We start from the raw sequence: 17040 nt of genomic DNA, 5'->3' as shown, positions 1-17040 counted from the left end.
CGTGCAACCATGCCCAGCTAATTTTTGTAATTTTAGTACAGACAGGGTTTCACCATGTTGGCCAGGATGGTCTCGATCTCTTGACTTCGTGATCCGCCTGCCTCAGCCTCCCAAAGTGCTGGGATTACAGGCAAGAGCCACCATGCCCAGCCCCCAGAGAGTCTTTTAAAAATGCACAGCATTCCATGGAAAGTCCACCCAGTAACCTCTTTTGACTATTGCAAAATCTTTCATAATTTTTCTGACATATTATCATCATCTATAGCCTGACTCTAAATTCTTTTATTTATTTATTTATTTATTTTTTATTATTATTTTGAGATGGAGTCTCACTCTGTCGCCCAGGCTGGAGTGCAGTGGTGCAATCTTGGCTCACTGCAACCTCCGTCTCTTGGGTTCAAGCAATTCTCCCATCTCAGTCTCCTGAGTGGCTGGGATTACAGGTGCCCGCCACCACACCCGGCTAATTTTTGTGTTTTTAGTAGGGGTTTCGCCATGTTGGCCAGGCTGGTGTCAAACTCCTGACCTCAGGTGATCTGCCCACCTTGGCCTCCCAAAGTGCTGGCATTACAGGTGTGAGCCACCACGCTCGGCCTAAATTCTGTATTTCTGGGTCAGACTTTTCTACCTAACATTCAGATTCATATATTCAGCAACCTGCTGGGTTCTGCAAAGCGTGTTTAGTGTGCACTGGTTACCAATTCAGTTCACTGCATCTTGGACTGTACATCTACTACCTGCCCGAGCCTGGTGAGCCAGAACGCTCACATACACAAGTTACATGAAGTGGATTTATTACTCACAGAGAAGCAGCAAGGGACAGCAGAAGCCTAGGATTTATGATGAGCTGGTCTCTCAAGACTCAGGAAAGCCGCACAGTGCAGATCAAGTCTCGTCTGTGCATGTCCACTTGTACTCCAGCTGGGAAAAGCTGTAAAAGCATGGAAGGACATTTTGTTTTTGGGGAGGCTAGAACAGAGCCTGGGCTGTTCTGGCTATTTCTTCCTTATCTCAGAATATTATATTCCCAGCACATCGGAATTATTCTTCAGAACTACAAGCAAGAAAGTGGGGAGAACTGGGCCAGTCCAAGGCCATCTGGAGAAATATCCTGCAGACATCGCTGGGTATTCTTGCACATCTCGATCTTAATATGTCCTAAACTGTCCATCATTTCCCTGGCTCCCAGTGAATCTTCTGCCTCTTGTACTTTGTTTCACTTGAAGATGCCATTCTTTTCCCAGTTAGTGAGTCTAGAAAGTAGGAAGTTATCCTTGGCTCTTCCTTATTTCTAACCCCTCCACCTCGAAGGTGACACTGAATCACTTGGTCTTGTTAATTTGTTACTCTAAATATTTCTCAATTTCATCTACTTGCTTAGTTCAGGCACTCATCCTCTGATTGGATTACTGCAACAGTCTCTCAAATGATTGCTTTGCCTAAATTTGCCAGATCCAAAAATCACACTGGTTGCTGGATAGATTTCTCTAAATCACACATCTGACCCTACTATTCTCTTGCTTAAAACCCTACATAGTTTTTCTATCACTCACAGTAATGAACGACTGTCCTTCCCAGCCCACATGTACTGTTCATCGTTTTGGTGCCCATTTGCATGCCTTCCTCTCTGCCAAGAACAGCCACTTCACCCCCACTTTCTTTCCCAGGAGCTCCCATGTGTTCTTCAAGACTTTGAAGAAGGCTTCCATTGACCTCCTTTCTCCTCAAGGTGGCAAAACCAAAAATCAAACAAACAAGTAAACAAAAGCAGTGGCAGAAAGGAAAAGTAACCACAGAAGAGAGGAGAATAGGTTTAGACGTGACTTTGAAGACTTAGAGACAAACTTCCCACAGAAAAGATCCTGACCTGAAAAGAAAAATCCAGGCAGAGGAAGATTATTCAGCAGGAGCGCCTTAGTGGAGGATGAATGATCACTTTAGAAAGAGTGAAACTGTCTCAGCAAGTTCTTGAGAATAACTTCTTCAATATTAGCAAATGAGGTACCAAATATAAAGGTGCATTTTCAGAGTTTTAAAAATTCACAAAAATATTGGCTTTCAGCTTTGAAACCAAAGCTATTTCTTCTATGATAATGATAAACTCAGAAATTGTTTGTACAAGAGATAAAAAGTAGAAAACAAAATGGATGTATGTAATTATAATCTTCTCAGTTATTATCGGCATAAACAACCTAAGATGAGAGTTAATGTCACTGCCTTTTTTCTCCTTCTAGAAGAAAGAGGTAATAAATCTTCAGGAAAGCTAGATTGCTAGATCCTTTTTCAACCCCCAGTTCCTGATTAGGGAGTATCATTGCTTCTCGAACTAAAAACTACTAAGCAAACAATTAGTTGGTTACAGGAATGTCTCTGCTTGTTTTATGTTGAAATTGTATTCCTATGGTTTTTTTTTTTTTTTTTTTTTGAGGCATAGTCTCACTGTGTCACCCACGCTAGAGTGCAGTGGCATGATCATAGCTCACTGCAGCCTCCCATGCTCAAGCGATCATTCTACCTTAGCCTGGTGAGTAGCTGGGACTACGGGTGTACACCACCATGCCTGGCTAATTTTTAAAATTTCTGAAGACATGAGTTTTGCCATGTTGCCCAGGCTAGTCTCAAACTCCTGGGCTCAAGGAGTCCTCCTGCTTTAGCCTCCCAGAGTTCTGGGATTACTATTTTTAAATTTGAAAGAACTATATTAAGGTATAATTGATGTACCTTAAGCTGCACATATTTAAAATGTACAATTTGTTAAGTTTTGACACCCATCACCACAATCGAGATAATTAACATATATATCACCCCCAAAAGTTTCCTCATGACCCTTTGTTAATGGTGGAGGGTGTCCAGTTTCTTGGCGTCTTGAACAAACAATTGGACAAAACGCACAAAGAAAGGAAGGAATGAAGAGTTTCATTGAAAATGAAAGTACAGTCTACATTATGGGAGCGCGCCTGAGCATAAGGGCTCAAAGTCCCCATTATAGAATTTTTGGGCGTTTAAATACCCTCTACTTGGGGTACACCCTATGTAAATGAAGAGGATGAAGTAACGTTAATTCATTTACATGGCCTACGCCATGTGGAGAGGATATTTCCTGTCATAACTGAAGTGTGAATTGGCCTTCTGTTCCCTGCCTCCAGACCCTATTGTCCTGCCTCATCTCCCCCTTGAGAGATGTGATCCCCATAAATCTCCAAAGGAGGCAGAGGGACTCATGGTCTTTTTTCTGTAACTGCTTCATGCTGGCTTGGGGGGGGGGGTGTAGTCCCTACCTATTGGTGATCACGGAACTCGCCCTGCTCTATCTAGTGGAGGCAGGGTAGTTTCTTGACGGCTAGGGGTCGTGTCTTCACCTGCAACTGGATGGAACCTTTGTTGCATGATCATCTGAAGCTTGATGGTCTCTAGACGAGAGGAAATGAATTTGGTTAAAAGATTTAATGGGGACTTTAGGGGGTGGATACTTACGCTGTCGGAGATGTTTATTATAGAGACTTGCAGAAGAAAAAACAAAACCTAGTCTGTTCTAGAATTTATGTTTCCTTGAAGTCTAAGCACAAGCAACTCCATTTTGGTTTGGTTTGGTTTGTTGGGGCCTAGTGCATGAGCTTAGTCCAAAACAATGGCCTCCCAAAATTTTGTGGAAAAAATTCCCCCTTTTTGGTCAGGTTCTCACTTAGGTGAGAGTGTGACCAAAACTTAGGGCCTTAGCGCCACTCTCAGTTACCATCATTTTGGGTTTCTGGTCTCAGCACATCATTTATAGGTTTTGGTGTTCTCGTGTTGCACATTTCTTTCAGCTTTTGTCATTCCAGTTGAAGAAAGAACATCTGATGTTCTAGAGATGGCTGCATGCAAACATTTAAAACCTTTGAGAGAATACAGCGCACCAGGGAGACTATTATTATAACTGTTGGGAGGATAACACCAAGAGTTCAGAGTATGCTCCTAAACCCAAGGCCCCCATAAACCAAACTTCCTAAAATCAAATGAGCTAAAGAGTTTACTCACTTGACTAAGCAATTTCTTCATTAATCCCCTACCACTGAATTTCTTTTTTTTTCTTTTCTCCTTTTTTTTTTTTTTTTTTTTTTTTTTTTGAGATGGAGTCTTGCTCTGTCGCTCAGGTTGGAGTGCAATGGGACGGTCTCAGTTCACTGCAACCTCTGCCTCCTGGTTCAAGCGATTCTCCTGCCTCAGCTTCCTGAGTAGCTGGGATTACAGGCACCCACCACCATGCCCAGCTAGTTTTTGTATTTTTAGTAGAGACGGGGTTTCGCCATTTGGCCAGGCTGGTGTCAAACTCCTGACCTCAGGTGATCTGCCTGCCTCGGACTCCTAAAGTACTGGGATTACAAGCGTGAGCCACCGTGCCCAGCCAATGAGGGATACATTTCTAATCATTGCTTTTTTTACTTCAAACCATGGTAAAAGGACCTAACAAATGATGCCTTTCTAGAAGAGTGAAGGCCTCCTGGCAATGTTTTCTTTAACCCATTATGTGGGTTAGAGGAGTCACCCAATGTTTTGTTTTTGACTGATTATGAAGCAACGCATGTACCATTAAAGTTTCTTACCTACATTGGGCCTTCATCTTTTATCTATCAAAGTATAAGGTTATCCATGTATAAGGCTGGCTTCAAACTCCTTCACAAATAAAACTATATCCCATAAGTGCACGTAACAGACCCCTTTTCCACTTCTACTGTTTGTAGAGGCATAAGCAAAAAAAAAAAAAAAAAAAAAAAAAATCAAAGATGAGAGTTTTATGATAGTAGAAGTCTTAAGCTGTGAACTTGGGAAAAGCTGTTCACATCAAGGATGCCATTTTCTTCTTGGGAGAAATTTCCCAGGGTAGCTTTACCTCAAAAGTTCCAATGCATGCACAGTTCCAAAAGTGTGGAGGGACGCTTCTCAGTTGCCAGACCATGAACCCAAAGCCCAAGGTCCTGAAGTTTTGTTGTAGTGTGGATGACAAGGACAGTCTTCTCCATGTTTCCAGAAAATTCAAACCATACAAAGCTTTCTTTACCTAGTTAAAATACACTGTAGCATAATAATCTACTGTTATAACATCAGCCCCTTGCATGGGAAAGCTTTTATACAACCAGAATGACAAATTGGAATTCAAATAAAAATTAAATGAAATCCTTTACAAAATGTTTAAATGGCCCACCAGGTGACCAAATGTACATGAAGCTTTAATTGTCTTCCCAGGAATATGGGACTAAACATTGGTTATAAACTATTTTAAACAATTTTAGTATCAGCTGGTTTAATATGAAAATCTGACGAAGTATTTTCTTGGTATTTAATTAAATTTTTTTTTTTTTTTTTTTTTTTTTTTTTTTTTTTTACTTGGGTTGGTAGCTTTACACAAGGAAACTTCATTCAAAGCAATGAAAAACAACAACCAGGGCTGATATTGAGTACTAAAAATTGTTTTAAAATCAGAAGGAAAAATAATATGGATTTCAGGCGTTCCCAAGTTATAAATGGGTTTTCTGCATGTTTGAAACCAAAAACAAACTTTCCTATAGAAATATCAGTAAATCTAGCAAAGAAATAACACACCCCAAGCATGTCATAGCCTGTCTTAAATAAGGGGAAAACATGAGAGCACTAGTAAGAGGCAAGTAAACGGTGCTTTGCTTTACAATTGAGGGAACCTCGAAGGCTCTGTTCTTGGCTGCCCCACGCAGGCAGGCAGCGGAAGGCAGGCCAAGGAGGAAAGAGCCCGGCCTCCCGGGTCCCCGCAACTACAACTCCCAGGATGCCGCGGAGCAGGCTCCCGGCCGGTGCAGGCTGGGCTCAGCTCTGTTGGACCCGCGCTGAGGGGACTCTGGCCTCGCTGCACTCATGGCTTCTCCTAGCAAGGCAGTGATTGTTCCCGGGAACGGAGGCGGGGATGTGACCACCCACGGCTGGTATGGCTGGGTGAAAAAGGAGCTGGAGAAGGTAAGCGCCCAATGCCTCGCTGCTCGGTGAAGTCAGCCTGCAGCGAGGGACGGCGGGAGGGGACTGAGAGCTGAAGTTTGAACATGCGTCTAATCCCCTCCAGGAAAGCCCTGTGTGTTTTCCTTCCTCTCCCCCGCTGCCTTCTCTTAAACTCTAGAGCTAGTGGTCGAATTTTGGTTGGTAAAACTGCCTGGAAGACTTCTTCGAGGGCTCAGCCGTTAGAGTTGAAGGAACCCCCCTTCTTTGAACTACCCAGGCTGAGCCCCGAGCCCCGCCCCCCGTATCTGCTGCTGGTTCAGATTTGGGACTTCCCAGATAATTTTACATCTTCACTGCTCCTCGCATCAGCTTCAAAAAAATTAAATATGCTATACTTAATATATACAAAGGATATATGTAACATGCGTCTACATTATGAGGCATAATGTAATGAATTACTAAACTAAAATCTGGGACATTGCTTATACATCGTCTTCCAAACGACCCGTATGTCTACCCATCTCAGACCCGTGCCATCCTGAAGTTTTTTCATCTGCTTCTCTTTTTAAAATTAAAGTACTTTTCAACCTATGAATATACTCTTTAAACAATAGACCGTTCAATTTGGCTTCTTGGTGAGCTTTATAAAAATGGCATCTTACTGTAGGCTGCCCTGTGCCGTTTGATTTTTATTTTTTAACCCTCTTCTGTAACCAAGGGGTAGGTCGGCTCCCTGGGTTGCCATCCTTCAGAGTAGATTGCAGGGCTGTGGCTGAAAACCCTGGTCAGAGCTACAACCCCAAAGTTCAGGGCTGGAGCTTCTGAGAGGATGCTGTCTCCACCTTTCTGTATCACGTTCCTGTGCCACGTTTTACCTACTGCCTGGCCCACGGTCTATTTGGCTCCAAGTCAGTCTGTCTAGAACATATTTGTTCATGCCCCTCTATAGATGGAGGGCTGTAGAGGCAAATATGGGTGTTCAAATGCAGATATAGGTCTCTATAGAGGTCAGCAGAGCTGCCTAGATACAGAACTACAGATGGAGTTCATGCGAAAGGATGGTCACTTAACCTACTTCATTTCATAACACAAGTTAATACTGAATTGGTAACGATCATATCAGGTGCCTCATTTCTTATTAGCAAAGTATTAGTTGTAATTAAGCTCTTTATTATAGCTTTTTCTCCCCCCTCATATCATAGATACCTGGTTTCCAGTGTTTGGCTAAAAACATGCCCGACCCAAGTAAGTTTTAAACTTGTTTTTAAAGAGCCTCATCTTGTTGGGTTTTGATATTACCATGTTTGTGGTAGAGAACAAGAATATCGTAGTGGAGAAACCAAAGATGCCGATATACCTAAGAAAGAATAAGGCAAGTAGCTTGGGGAGGAGGGTGTGAACCAAAAGCCATAGAAAATTCTAGTAAGGATCAGTAAAGCACCTGGGCATGGTAAAATTTAATTTTCAACTTTGCACCAACTTGATCTTTCCCTTCTGTAAGTCTACAAATATTTTCAGGCAGAATTTGTGGGTATTACATTTGAGGCATACGTATAAAACTTTACAGCATGTGTTTGAGATCCTAATGTTTAAACATGTCATATTGCTACTTTTGTTCTGGGTATGCCTATGACTTGTCTCAGGAATCCCCTGTTTGGAAAGAATGAATAAATGTGTGTGAATTTTAGAATGTTCCAGGACTTTTTTTGCTTTTTTTTTTTTTTTTTTCCTGAGATGGAGTCTCGCTCTGTTGCCCAGGCTGGAGTGCTGTGGCATGATCTCAACTCACTGCAACCTCTGCTTCCCAGGTTCAAGTGACTCTTCCTGCCTCCCGAGTTCAAGTCAGCCTCCCGAGTAGCTGGGATTACAGGCACGCGCCACCATGCCTGGCTAATTTTTTTTTGTATTTTTAGCAGAAATGGGGTTTCACCATTTGGTCAGGCTGTTCTTGAACTACTGATCTTCAACTGATCTGTCCACCTCTGTCTCCCAGTGTTGGGATTACAGGTGTGAGCCACTGCACCTGACCAATAGCTTTTTTTTTTTTTAAGTTTGAAAGTTTACATTAAAATTTCAGAGTTATATTTTATTATTTCCTTAGTATTTTCTTACAAGAACATGGTAAACAAAAAAAAAAAGAGAGAGAAAAGAAAAACTATTTGTCAGAACTGTGGACTTGGGTCTTTCAAGTAGTAATACGTAAGCCTTTGGCTCTGTTAACACAGTCCTGTCTCCTGCTGTGGTCCTGCAGTTTTAAAAGTTGTGAATTGCTGAATAGTCGTCTGTTAGAAAGGTGGGGCAGCATTGGATTCAGACTGCCACTATCAAATGACAGACTTTTTCTTTACCCTGAACCTTAAGTTACAGCACGAGAGAGCATCTGGCTGCCCTTCATGGAGACAGAGCTGCACTGTGATGAGAAGACCATCATTATCGGCCACAGTTCTGGGGCCATCGCAGCCATGAGGTGCGATCTTTGTTAAACTGTATCCCCTTTGTGGGCTCCAGCCATGCTTGCTTGAGATATACCTTGTGTATATCTTAAGTTTCTGTTGCAGAGGAAACAGTGCTGACCTCTAAAGTGGTAATGTAATCTGTCCTAATTCCTTCCTGGTTTTGCTAGTGGACTGAAAAAAAAAATCTGCCCTTATTGGGATGCAGTGATCCTTTTAAAGCGTAAGTGGCTGCAAACCCCAGTGGCTTCCCATCAGTCAGCTCTGATTCTGTCTCTACAGACTCTCCTTCTCTCCTCCCAGCCAGGTTTACTGACCTCATTGCGGTTCCTGGAACATGCTAAGTACACACACATCTTAGCCTGCTCTCATTCTTCTACCTGGGACACTCTGTCCCTAGACATCTGCATGGCTTTCTATTCCCCTTGAAGTCTATGCTCAAATGTCCCCTTTAGGTGAGGCCTTCTCTAATCACTCCATGTGAAACAGCTTCCTCACTCTACTGGCTCTTATCCGTTTTATATCTTATTATCTGCAGCACATTTTGTTGTTGTTGTTGTTGTTGAGACGGAGTTTCGCTCTTATTGCCCAGGCTGGAGTGCAGTGGTGCCATCTCAACTCACCACAACCTCCGCCTCCCAGGTTCAAGCAGTTCTCCTGCCTCAGCTTCCCGAGTAGCTGGGATTACAGGCATTCACCACTATGCCTGGCTAATTTTGCATTTTTAGTAGACATGGGGTTTCTCCATGTTGAGGCTGGTCTCGAACTCCTGACCTCAGATGATCCACCCACCTTGGCCTCCCAAAGTGCTGGGATTACAGGCATGAGCCACCGCGCCCGGTCTATCTGCAGCACTTTTTATCATCTGACATCCGGTTTATTTCTTGTCTGTCTCCTGCCAATAGAATGTAGACTCCAGGAAGGCAGGGCTTTGTTCAGTCTGGCACTGAAACCCCATTGCCTAGAAGAGAGCCTGGCATATGGTAGATTGTGTCTGCAGTGTCACTCACCTGCGAACCCCAGTCCTTAGGTTCATGGGCACATCCCTACTGCTCATTAAGAATATTATATCTCCCCTTTTAGCCTTATAAGGCCTAGTGGGTAGCGACTTAGCTGGCTGACTAAGCTAAGTTTAGCCTATAAGGGTTGAGTTTCTTTCATATTTGCTAGGCAAAATGACAAAGGATAATAGTTTTTATTTGTCCCAAGCAGTCACTTAGGATGTCACATGAATTGCATGTCAGGGAATCTTGCCAAATTTCATAACCTTTCAGCCACACTGATTAAAGTTACAAGAGTATTTCAGGATGGAGCTACAAAATTATGGTACACTCCTAGTGTAAGGATGTTTATATGCTGCCAGGGGTTGTCTGGAAAACGAAGAGCTCCTTGTATTATTGAATTCTGTCCCAGCTCAAGGCCAACTGCATTTTTCTCAAGCCATTGATTAATAAAGATGTGCCTGCTTTTAAAGATCCTTGAACTCACTGCAGGATTATTAGCAACCTTCTAAGAATTGACTTCTAAAGTTAAGGGAGACAAGGAGAAAAATGGATGCCAAAACGATTGGGTTAAGGTTGTAGAATTTCCTATTGACACAATCATAGAGGACTACCCTACAGATGACTGTAATCATGAAAGGGAAGTTGTGCCTTTACAATGGAGAGATCACGTGGATGTCACCTTAAGCAAATGATCAAACTTAATCTCACCAATAATAGACTGGCATCATTTGTCCCCTGATGTGATGGTGTGGGAAAGACATAGCATCACCTATGTAGTATCCTTGCCAGAAATGTTTACCTCAGTTTAGTTAGGAGGAAACAGACGATTCCATTTAGAGGATAATGTACAAGACAGGCCTAAACTCTTAAACATGTTAATGTCATTTAAAAGAAAAAATTTAACAGTGACTGAAGAGCCATGAAAATAAAATGCAATGCATAATCCTTGACTAGATCTAGGATTGTAGAATGTTTTAAAGGACGTTTTTGGTTCAGTTGGGGAAAACTGAATACAGATAATATTGCTGTATCAATGTGAAATTTATTGGGTGTAATAGTGGTACCATGGTTAAGGGAGTGGCCTTCTCAAGAGATACATGCTAAAATAAGGGTGAAATGTGACAAAATTAATGAATCTAGGTGGTGCTTGTTCTTTTTTTTTTTTTTTTTTTTTGAGATGGAGCCTCGCTCTGTTGTCCAGGCTGCAGTGCAGTGGCACAATATCGGCTCACTGCAACCTCTGCCTCCCAGGTTCAAGCAATTCTCCTGTCTCAGCCTCCCGAGTGGCTGAGACTACAAGTGCCTGCCACCACACCTGGCTAATTTTTGTATTTTTAGTAGAGAGGGGCTTCACCATATTGGTTGGGGTGGTCTTGAACTCCTGACCTCAAGTGATCTGCCTGCCTTGGCCTCCCAAAGTGCCGGGACTACAGGCATGAGCCACCACGCCCAGCCTAGGTGCTTGTTCTTTAAACGTTTCTGTAGGTTTGATATTTTTCAAAGTAAATGGGGAAAAAAGTTTAGGCCCAAGAACAAAATACCAACGCTAACTCTTTCTTGGCACAAAGGTCTCTTGAAATTATTACTACTATGTGTCTTTCCTTATCCCAGTCTTTGCTGAGGGATACTGCTGTCTGCAAATACTATAATTCTGGTTTTTACCAATAAGGAGCCTCACTCTACTTGCTCCTATCCTCTTTATATCTTATTATCTGTAGTACTTTTCACCTAGACCTAATAAATCCTAGATCTAGTAAAGGATTATGCATGGCCTCTGACATCCTGTTTATTTCTTGTCTGTCTCCTGCTTACTTTTAATGGCAAAAACTGCAATGACTTTTGTACCAACCTAATAGTTAGCTGGGTGTCTACTTGCCAGGCACTGTAATGGGCACCAGGAACACAAAGATCAATAGGACTCATACCTGCCCTTAAGGAGCTGACAGTTTATTGAGAGAAATTTACATAAGACGACACAAATGAATAATACAAGGCAACGTGGAGTGTGTGGTACCAAAGGTACATTTCTGGTATTGTACAGTGTTTCTTAAAATACAGTTCACAGACCACTTGCATTAGAGTCATCTGGGTTGAAGGAGGGAGCATGCCTTAAAATGCAGATTCTAGGCCTTAATCCCAACTTTCTGAATCAGAGGCTCTGGGTCTGAGCCTGAGAATCTGCATGTTCGCCAACCAGGTGACATTGAGGCATACTAAACGTGGGTAGATTACACATTTTTTGTTTATTGGGAAAGGTTTGCACAAGTTTGAACTACCTTGAAAAATGAGTAGGGGCTGGGCGCGGTGGCTCACACCTGTAATCCCAGCACTTTAGGAGGCCAGGGTGGGCGGATTATTTGAGGTCAGGAGTTCAAGACCAGCCTGGCCAACATGGTGAAACCGTGTCTCTACTAAAAATACAAACTTAGCTGGGCATGGTGGTGCATGCCTGTAATCCCAGCTACTCAGGAGGCTAAAACAGGAGAATTGTTTGAACCCAGGAGGTGGAGGTTGCAGTGAGTCAAGATTGTGCCACTGCACTCCAGCCTGGGTGACAGAGTGAGACTCTGTCTCAGAAAAAAAAAAAAGGAAAGAAAAATGAGTAGAAGCTCATCCAGTAGCCAGGGTTGGGCTTGTAGTTCTGCCGTTTCCTTGCTATTTTTCACATCAACCTCAACAGCAGATAGCACATGCTTTCTGTAGGCTACCACAAATGAGTTTTTAAGTAGCTTATTGACTTTTTTTTTTTTTTTTTTTTTTTTTTTTTTTTGAGACTGAGTCTGGCTCTGTCACCCAGGCTGGAGTGCAGTGGCGCGATCTCGGCTCACTGCAAGCTCCGCCTCCCGGGTTTACGCCATTCTCCTGCCTCAGCCTCCCGAGTAGCTGGGACTACAGGCGCCCGCCACCGCGCCCGGCTAGTTTTTTGTATTTTTTAGTAGAGACGGGGTTTCACCATGTTAGCCAGGATGGTCTCGATCTCCTGACCTCGTGATCCGCCCGTCTCGGCCTCCCAAAGTGCTGGGATTACAGGCTTGAGCCACCGCGCCCGGCCTTTTTTTTTTTTTTTTTTTTTTTTGAGACAGAGTCTCGCTCTGTCGCCCAGGCTGGAGTGCAGTAGCCGGATCTCAGCTCACTGCAAGCTCCGCCTCCCGGGTTTACGCCATTCTCCTGCCTCAGCCTCCGGAGTAGCTGGGACTACAGGCGCCCGCCACCGCGCCCGGCTAGTTTTTTTGTCTTTTTTAGTAGAGACGGGGTTTCACTGTGTTAGCCAGGATGGTCTCGATCTCCTGACCTCGTGATCCGCCCGTCTCGGCCTCCCAAAGTGTTGGGATTATAGGCTTGAGCCACCGCGCCCGGCCAGTTTATTGACTTTTTGGTGATCAGAGGTAACATTTATATTAGCTGACATCATTTTTCTTTCTCCAGGTATGCAGAAACACATCGAGTATATGCTATTGTATTAGTGTCTGCGTACACATCAGACTTGGGGGATGAAAATGAGCGTGCAAGTGGTAAGTCCAAAGGTAGAAATCTGAGCAAAGCCCTCTCGAGACATGGGGCTGTCTGTTCAGGTTGTAAAAACAGCGCTGTCTTTCAGATATGCCAAAACATTCTAATAGCATAAGAGAAAGATTTACCACCTATCTTTGGATATAAGTTCACACTTTGATTTCTTCCCAAGCGGTAAGTCTAGAATTGAACCATAGAGGCCTGGTTTTAGTTGAACCATGTACCACCTCTTCATGAGTAACTGTGGTATCAAGCCCTACAGATTTGAAAACAAAAGAATTGCTGCTTCTAACTCACATGTAGGCTCTGCTCCTTTGTGTCTCTATGTGGGTCGCCAGTAGGTATTTTAGAATATCTAGAGGGAGATTATCCATGGGCACTGAAAGACTGTTTTTTTTTCCCCATAGGATACTTCACCCGCCCCTGGCAGTGGGAGAAGATCAAGGCCAACTGCCCTTACATTGTGCAGTTTGGCTCCACTGACGACCCATTCCTTCCCTGGAAGGAACAACAAGAAGTGGCCGATAGGTTGGAAACCAAATTGCACAAATTCACTGACCGTGGCCACTTTCAGAACACAGAGTTTCATGAACTGATTACTGTGGTAAAGTCTTTGCTGAAAGTACCAGCATAGACTGTATGATTTCTGCTATTTCGCATCCCAATATAGGGGTAGAATAATATCTACTATCAGCCGATTACTAGACACATAAAACATCCAGTTAAGTTCCAAAAGTGCCTGAAAAACAAACACAAGTTTCAACATTCAATCTAAGTTACAAATAGCGTTTCCATTTTCCATAGACTCTAAAACTCCCCAAATTGCTATGAGCTACCGCAGTATTTTCCTCATTTGGTAAGAAACGTGAGGACAGCTTAACTGCCCTTCTCTAACCAAAGTAAGTCAGAAATAGCACCCAGGTTTCCTGATTCCTACTCCTGAGTAAAACTAAACAGGTTTTATGTATGTTGCAGGTGTCGCACACTTTGCCTCTTTGAAATCAAACTTTTCTATTTCACTGGGGAAAGAAAACATGACTGAAAGTCCAGAGTGTTAGCTTAGAGCTCAAAATACTAGCTGCTGTTTCATGCTGGCCCTGGACATTAAACCCAGACTAGGGACAACACCTCTGACACTTGCCCCTGAGTCCTTCAGACATGTTGAGAGAGACTGAGACAGGAGTCTTCCAGAGTCAGGAAGGAAGGAGAGGCACAGCAATATACATACATAATATACGTACAACTGACTAGCTTTGTTTGAGACAAGAGTGGTGGGATCAGGGCCGTGTGGAGAGCTCATGGCCTGTCTAAATTGTTGCCATGTGGAAATGGGGCAGAGTGTTACCAATTTTCTGATTTTTTGTGTGGAAAAAAATGTCCAAATTATGGTTTTTAAATTTGGGGACTATATATATACACACACACACACACACACATATACACATACAATCCATATACATATGAGTATGTAAGTTGGCAATAAGAGTATACATCAAAAAATTTACAAATACTGCAAGACAAATAAAATCCAAGCCATCCATTTGTGACCACAGTCATAAGCATTAACTTAGCCAGGGGCTTTTAGATAATTATCTGTGAAGTCTGAGAAAAGACTAAGATAACCAAAATGAACATAATGTCAAAGGACGAAATCATGGGGACAATTTGGGTTTTGTTCCAAAGTCAAGTGTTTTTAAAAAGAACCTGTCCCTACTTCATGTTCTGTTCTATAGAGAACAGAACTTCCGTGGCCCTTTAGCGCTCTTTCAAGCACATTCCATTTTCTTCTGATCATACTTCCTCAAAAAGCCTTTTATTTGGCTGGGTGTGGTGGCTCATGCCTGTAATCCCAGCACTATGGGAGGCCGAGGTGGGTGTATTGCTTGAGGCCAGATGTTTGAGGCCAGCCAGGGCACATAGCAAGACCCCATCTCTACAAAATATTAAAAAATCAGCTGGGCATGGTGGTGCACACCTGTAGTCCTAGCTACTTGGGAGGCTGAGGCAGGATTGCTTGAGCCCAGGAGTTTGAGCCTTCCGTGAGCTACGATCCCGTCACTGTACTCCATCCTGGGTGACAGAGCAAAGAACCTGTCTCTAAAAAAAAAAAAAAAAAATTTAAAGAAACCTACCCTTTTTCATTTCTCAATATTTTTTGGCTATTATGATCTCTAAGTGTTACTTCAAATAATTTCCAGTGAATCCACACTTGATGTTCCAGAGCCTGAGTTTGCTGCAGAAATATAATTTCCTATACTTCATGCCTAAAGGAGATTCAGAGCTATCACTTAAAACCAAAAGTCTTGGTTTTTAAATGTGCTTAGACAAAAAAAAAAAAAAAAATCAGGAAAGGTACCCTAATTGTTTAACAGCAGTTGTCTTTGGGGAATGGGCATTTTGGTAGGTACAATGTGGTGGACGTCCTTCTTTTTTTTTTTTTTTTTGAGACAGTGTCTTGCTCTGTTGCCCAGGCTGGAGTTCAGTGGCACAGATCTCAGCTCACTCTAACCTCCGCCTCCCGGGTTCAAGTGATTCTCACATCTCAGCCTCCCAAGTAGCATGAACTAAAGGCATGCGCCACCACGCCTGGCTAATTTTTGTATTTTTAGTAGAGATGGGGTTTCACCATGTTGGCTAGGCTGGTCTCGAACTCCTGGCCTCAGGTTATCCACCCACCTTGGCCGCTCAAAGTGCTGGGATCACAGGCATGAGCCACCATGCCTGGCCCCTTATTTTACTTTATCTTCCTAAGAGATTATTTGAATTTGTTACACTAAACATGTATTTTATAATAAAAGATTTAAAACAATGTATTTGACTACTAAAAAGCAAATTATATAAGTCAGTTGAATAATGATGTTGTTAAAGAGGCTGTTTAGCACGAATTTGACCAAATCTGTAGTCAAAGTTTGATTCTACTTGAATTTTTTGGAAATTTGCTGTTGTGTTTCTTACTCTTTGTCTTGTTCTCTGTGAAGTCCTTTCGTAAAAAAACAAACTTACACAATTTAGTTCACAAAACTTTGTTGACCTCCTGTAGAAATGAAAACTAAATATATGTAATTGAGAAATAATTCTGATACTCTTCATTCCTGTAAAAGTAATCTTAAGATAGACCTATAGGATTGTTGATCTTTGCTGCCAAATATAACCAGTAACCACAGCTAGCTGTAAAATTGAAAATTCAGTTCAATCAAAATAGCCGTATTTCAAGTACTCAGCAGCCACTGCGGGCTATTGGTTACCTTACTGACCAGCCGATATAGGCTATTTCTGTCATTATAGAAAGCTCTATTGGACAGCATTGGTCTAGGACACATATTTTATATTTTCCCCTCATCTACCATCCAATACTGAGTAATAGTTCAAAGTACAAGTGACTTAATTTGAAATGACTTCTGTTTGGCTATTTCTGTATTGCTTAGCTGATCACCACCAACATCATAGGTCTATACAATTTACTAAATCGCCCAACTAAGATCAAGGGTGTTTCATGGGAAAATCCACACAAACTATTCATTAAAAACCTATCATAGAGTCATGGACTGGCATGGTTTCTGTTTGATTCTTTGTGGTTACCATTGAATATACAGGGGCCTCTGTACACTCTGGGGAGTATCTATTCTTAGGTGAGCAAAATACCGAATACTGAATGGAAATCAACTGTAAGTATTAGGACTTCATATGCAACTTGAGTTTTTGGTGCTGTCAGGAGTCTAGAGCCCCACAATTAGTTTTGGTTATGGTTTATCCCTGTAGGATAAATGATCCATTTAACTATTCATCAGAGGTGCTGTATTTTTAAATAGTCTCTTATCTCCTAAAGTTAATTTTCAGAATTAAAAACATGCCATGAGAAAAAAGTTTGCAGGTTCTCTTTATTGGTGAGGTAAGGAATACTTTTGTTTTGCACATTGAATGTTAAGCTCTAAAAACCAATCTTTAGCTATAGAGACATAAGACAAAGCCTATATTTAAAACAAGCTGGCCGGGCGCGGTGGCTCACGCCTGTAATCCCAGCACTTTGGGAGGCCGAGGCGGGCGGATCACAAGGTCAGGAGATCGAGACCATGGTGAAACCCCGTCTCTACTAAAAATAGAAAAAAATTAGCCGGGCGCAGTGGCGGGCG

At 42.4% G+C, this 17040-nt stretch overlaps 2 protein-coding genes across 3 annotated transcripts in view; one reads left to right on the top strand and one right to left on the bottom strand.

Moving 5' to 3' along the window:
- DTD1 (D-aminoacyl-tRNA deacylase 1) overlaps positions 1-17040 on the bottom strand; it is a 333903-nt gene that overhangs the window by 250745 nt on the left and 66118 nt on the right. The window lies entirely within an intron of this gene.
- Positions 5792-16765, top strand: RBBP9 (RB binding protein 9, serine hydrolase). The gene is made up of 5 exons (XM_050745387.1): positions 5792-5964; positions 7146-7188; positions 8305-8410; positions 12827-12912; positions 13318-16765. The coding sequence occupies exons 1-5, from the start codon at positions 5866-5868 to the stop codon at positions 13542-13544; spliced, it is 561 nt and encodes a 186-aa protein (XP_050601344.1). The 5' UTR covers positions 5792-5865; the 3' UTR covers positions 13545-16765.

This window comes from Macaca thibetana, chromosome 10, assembly GCF_024542745.1.
Source record: "Macaca thibetana thibetana isolate TM-01 chromosome 10, ASM2454274v1, whole genome shotgun sequence".
Taxonomy (NCBI): domain Eukaryota; kingdom Metazoa; phylum Chordata; class Mammalia; order Primates; family Cercopithecidae; genus Macaca; species Macaca thibetana.
The sequence above is the reverse complement of the archived record's forward strand: the minus strand, read 5'-3'. Positions and strand labels throughout refer to the sequence as shown.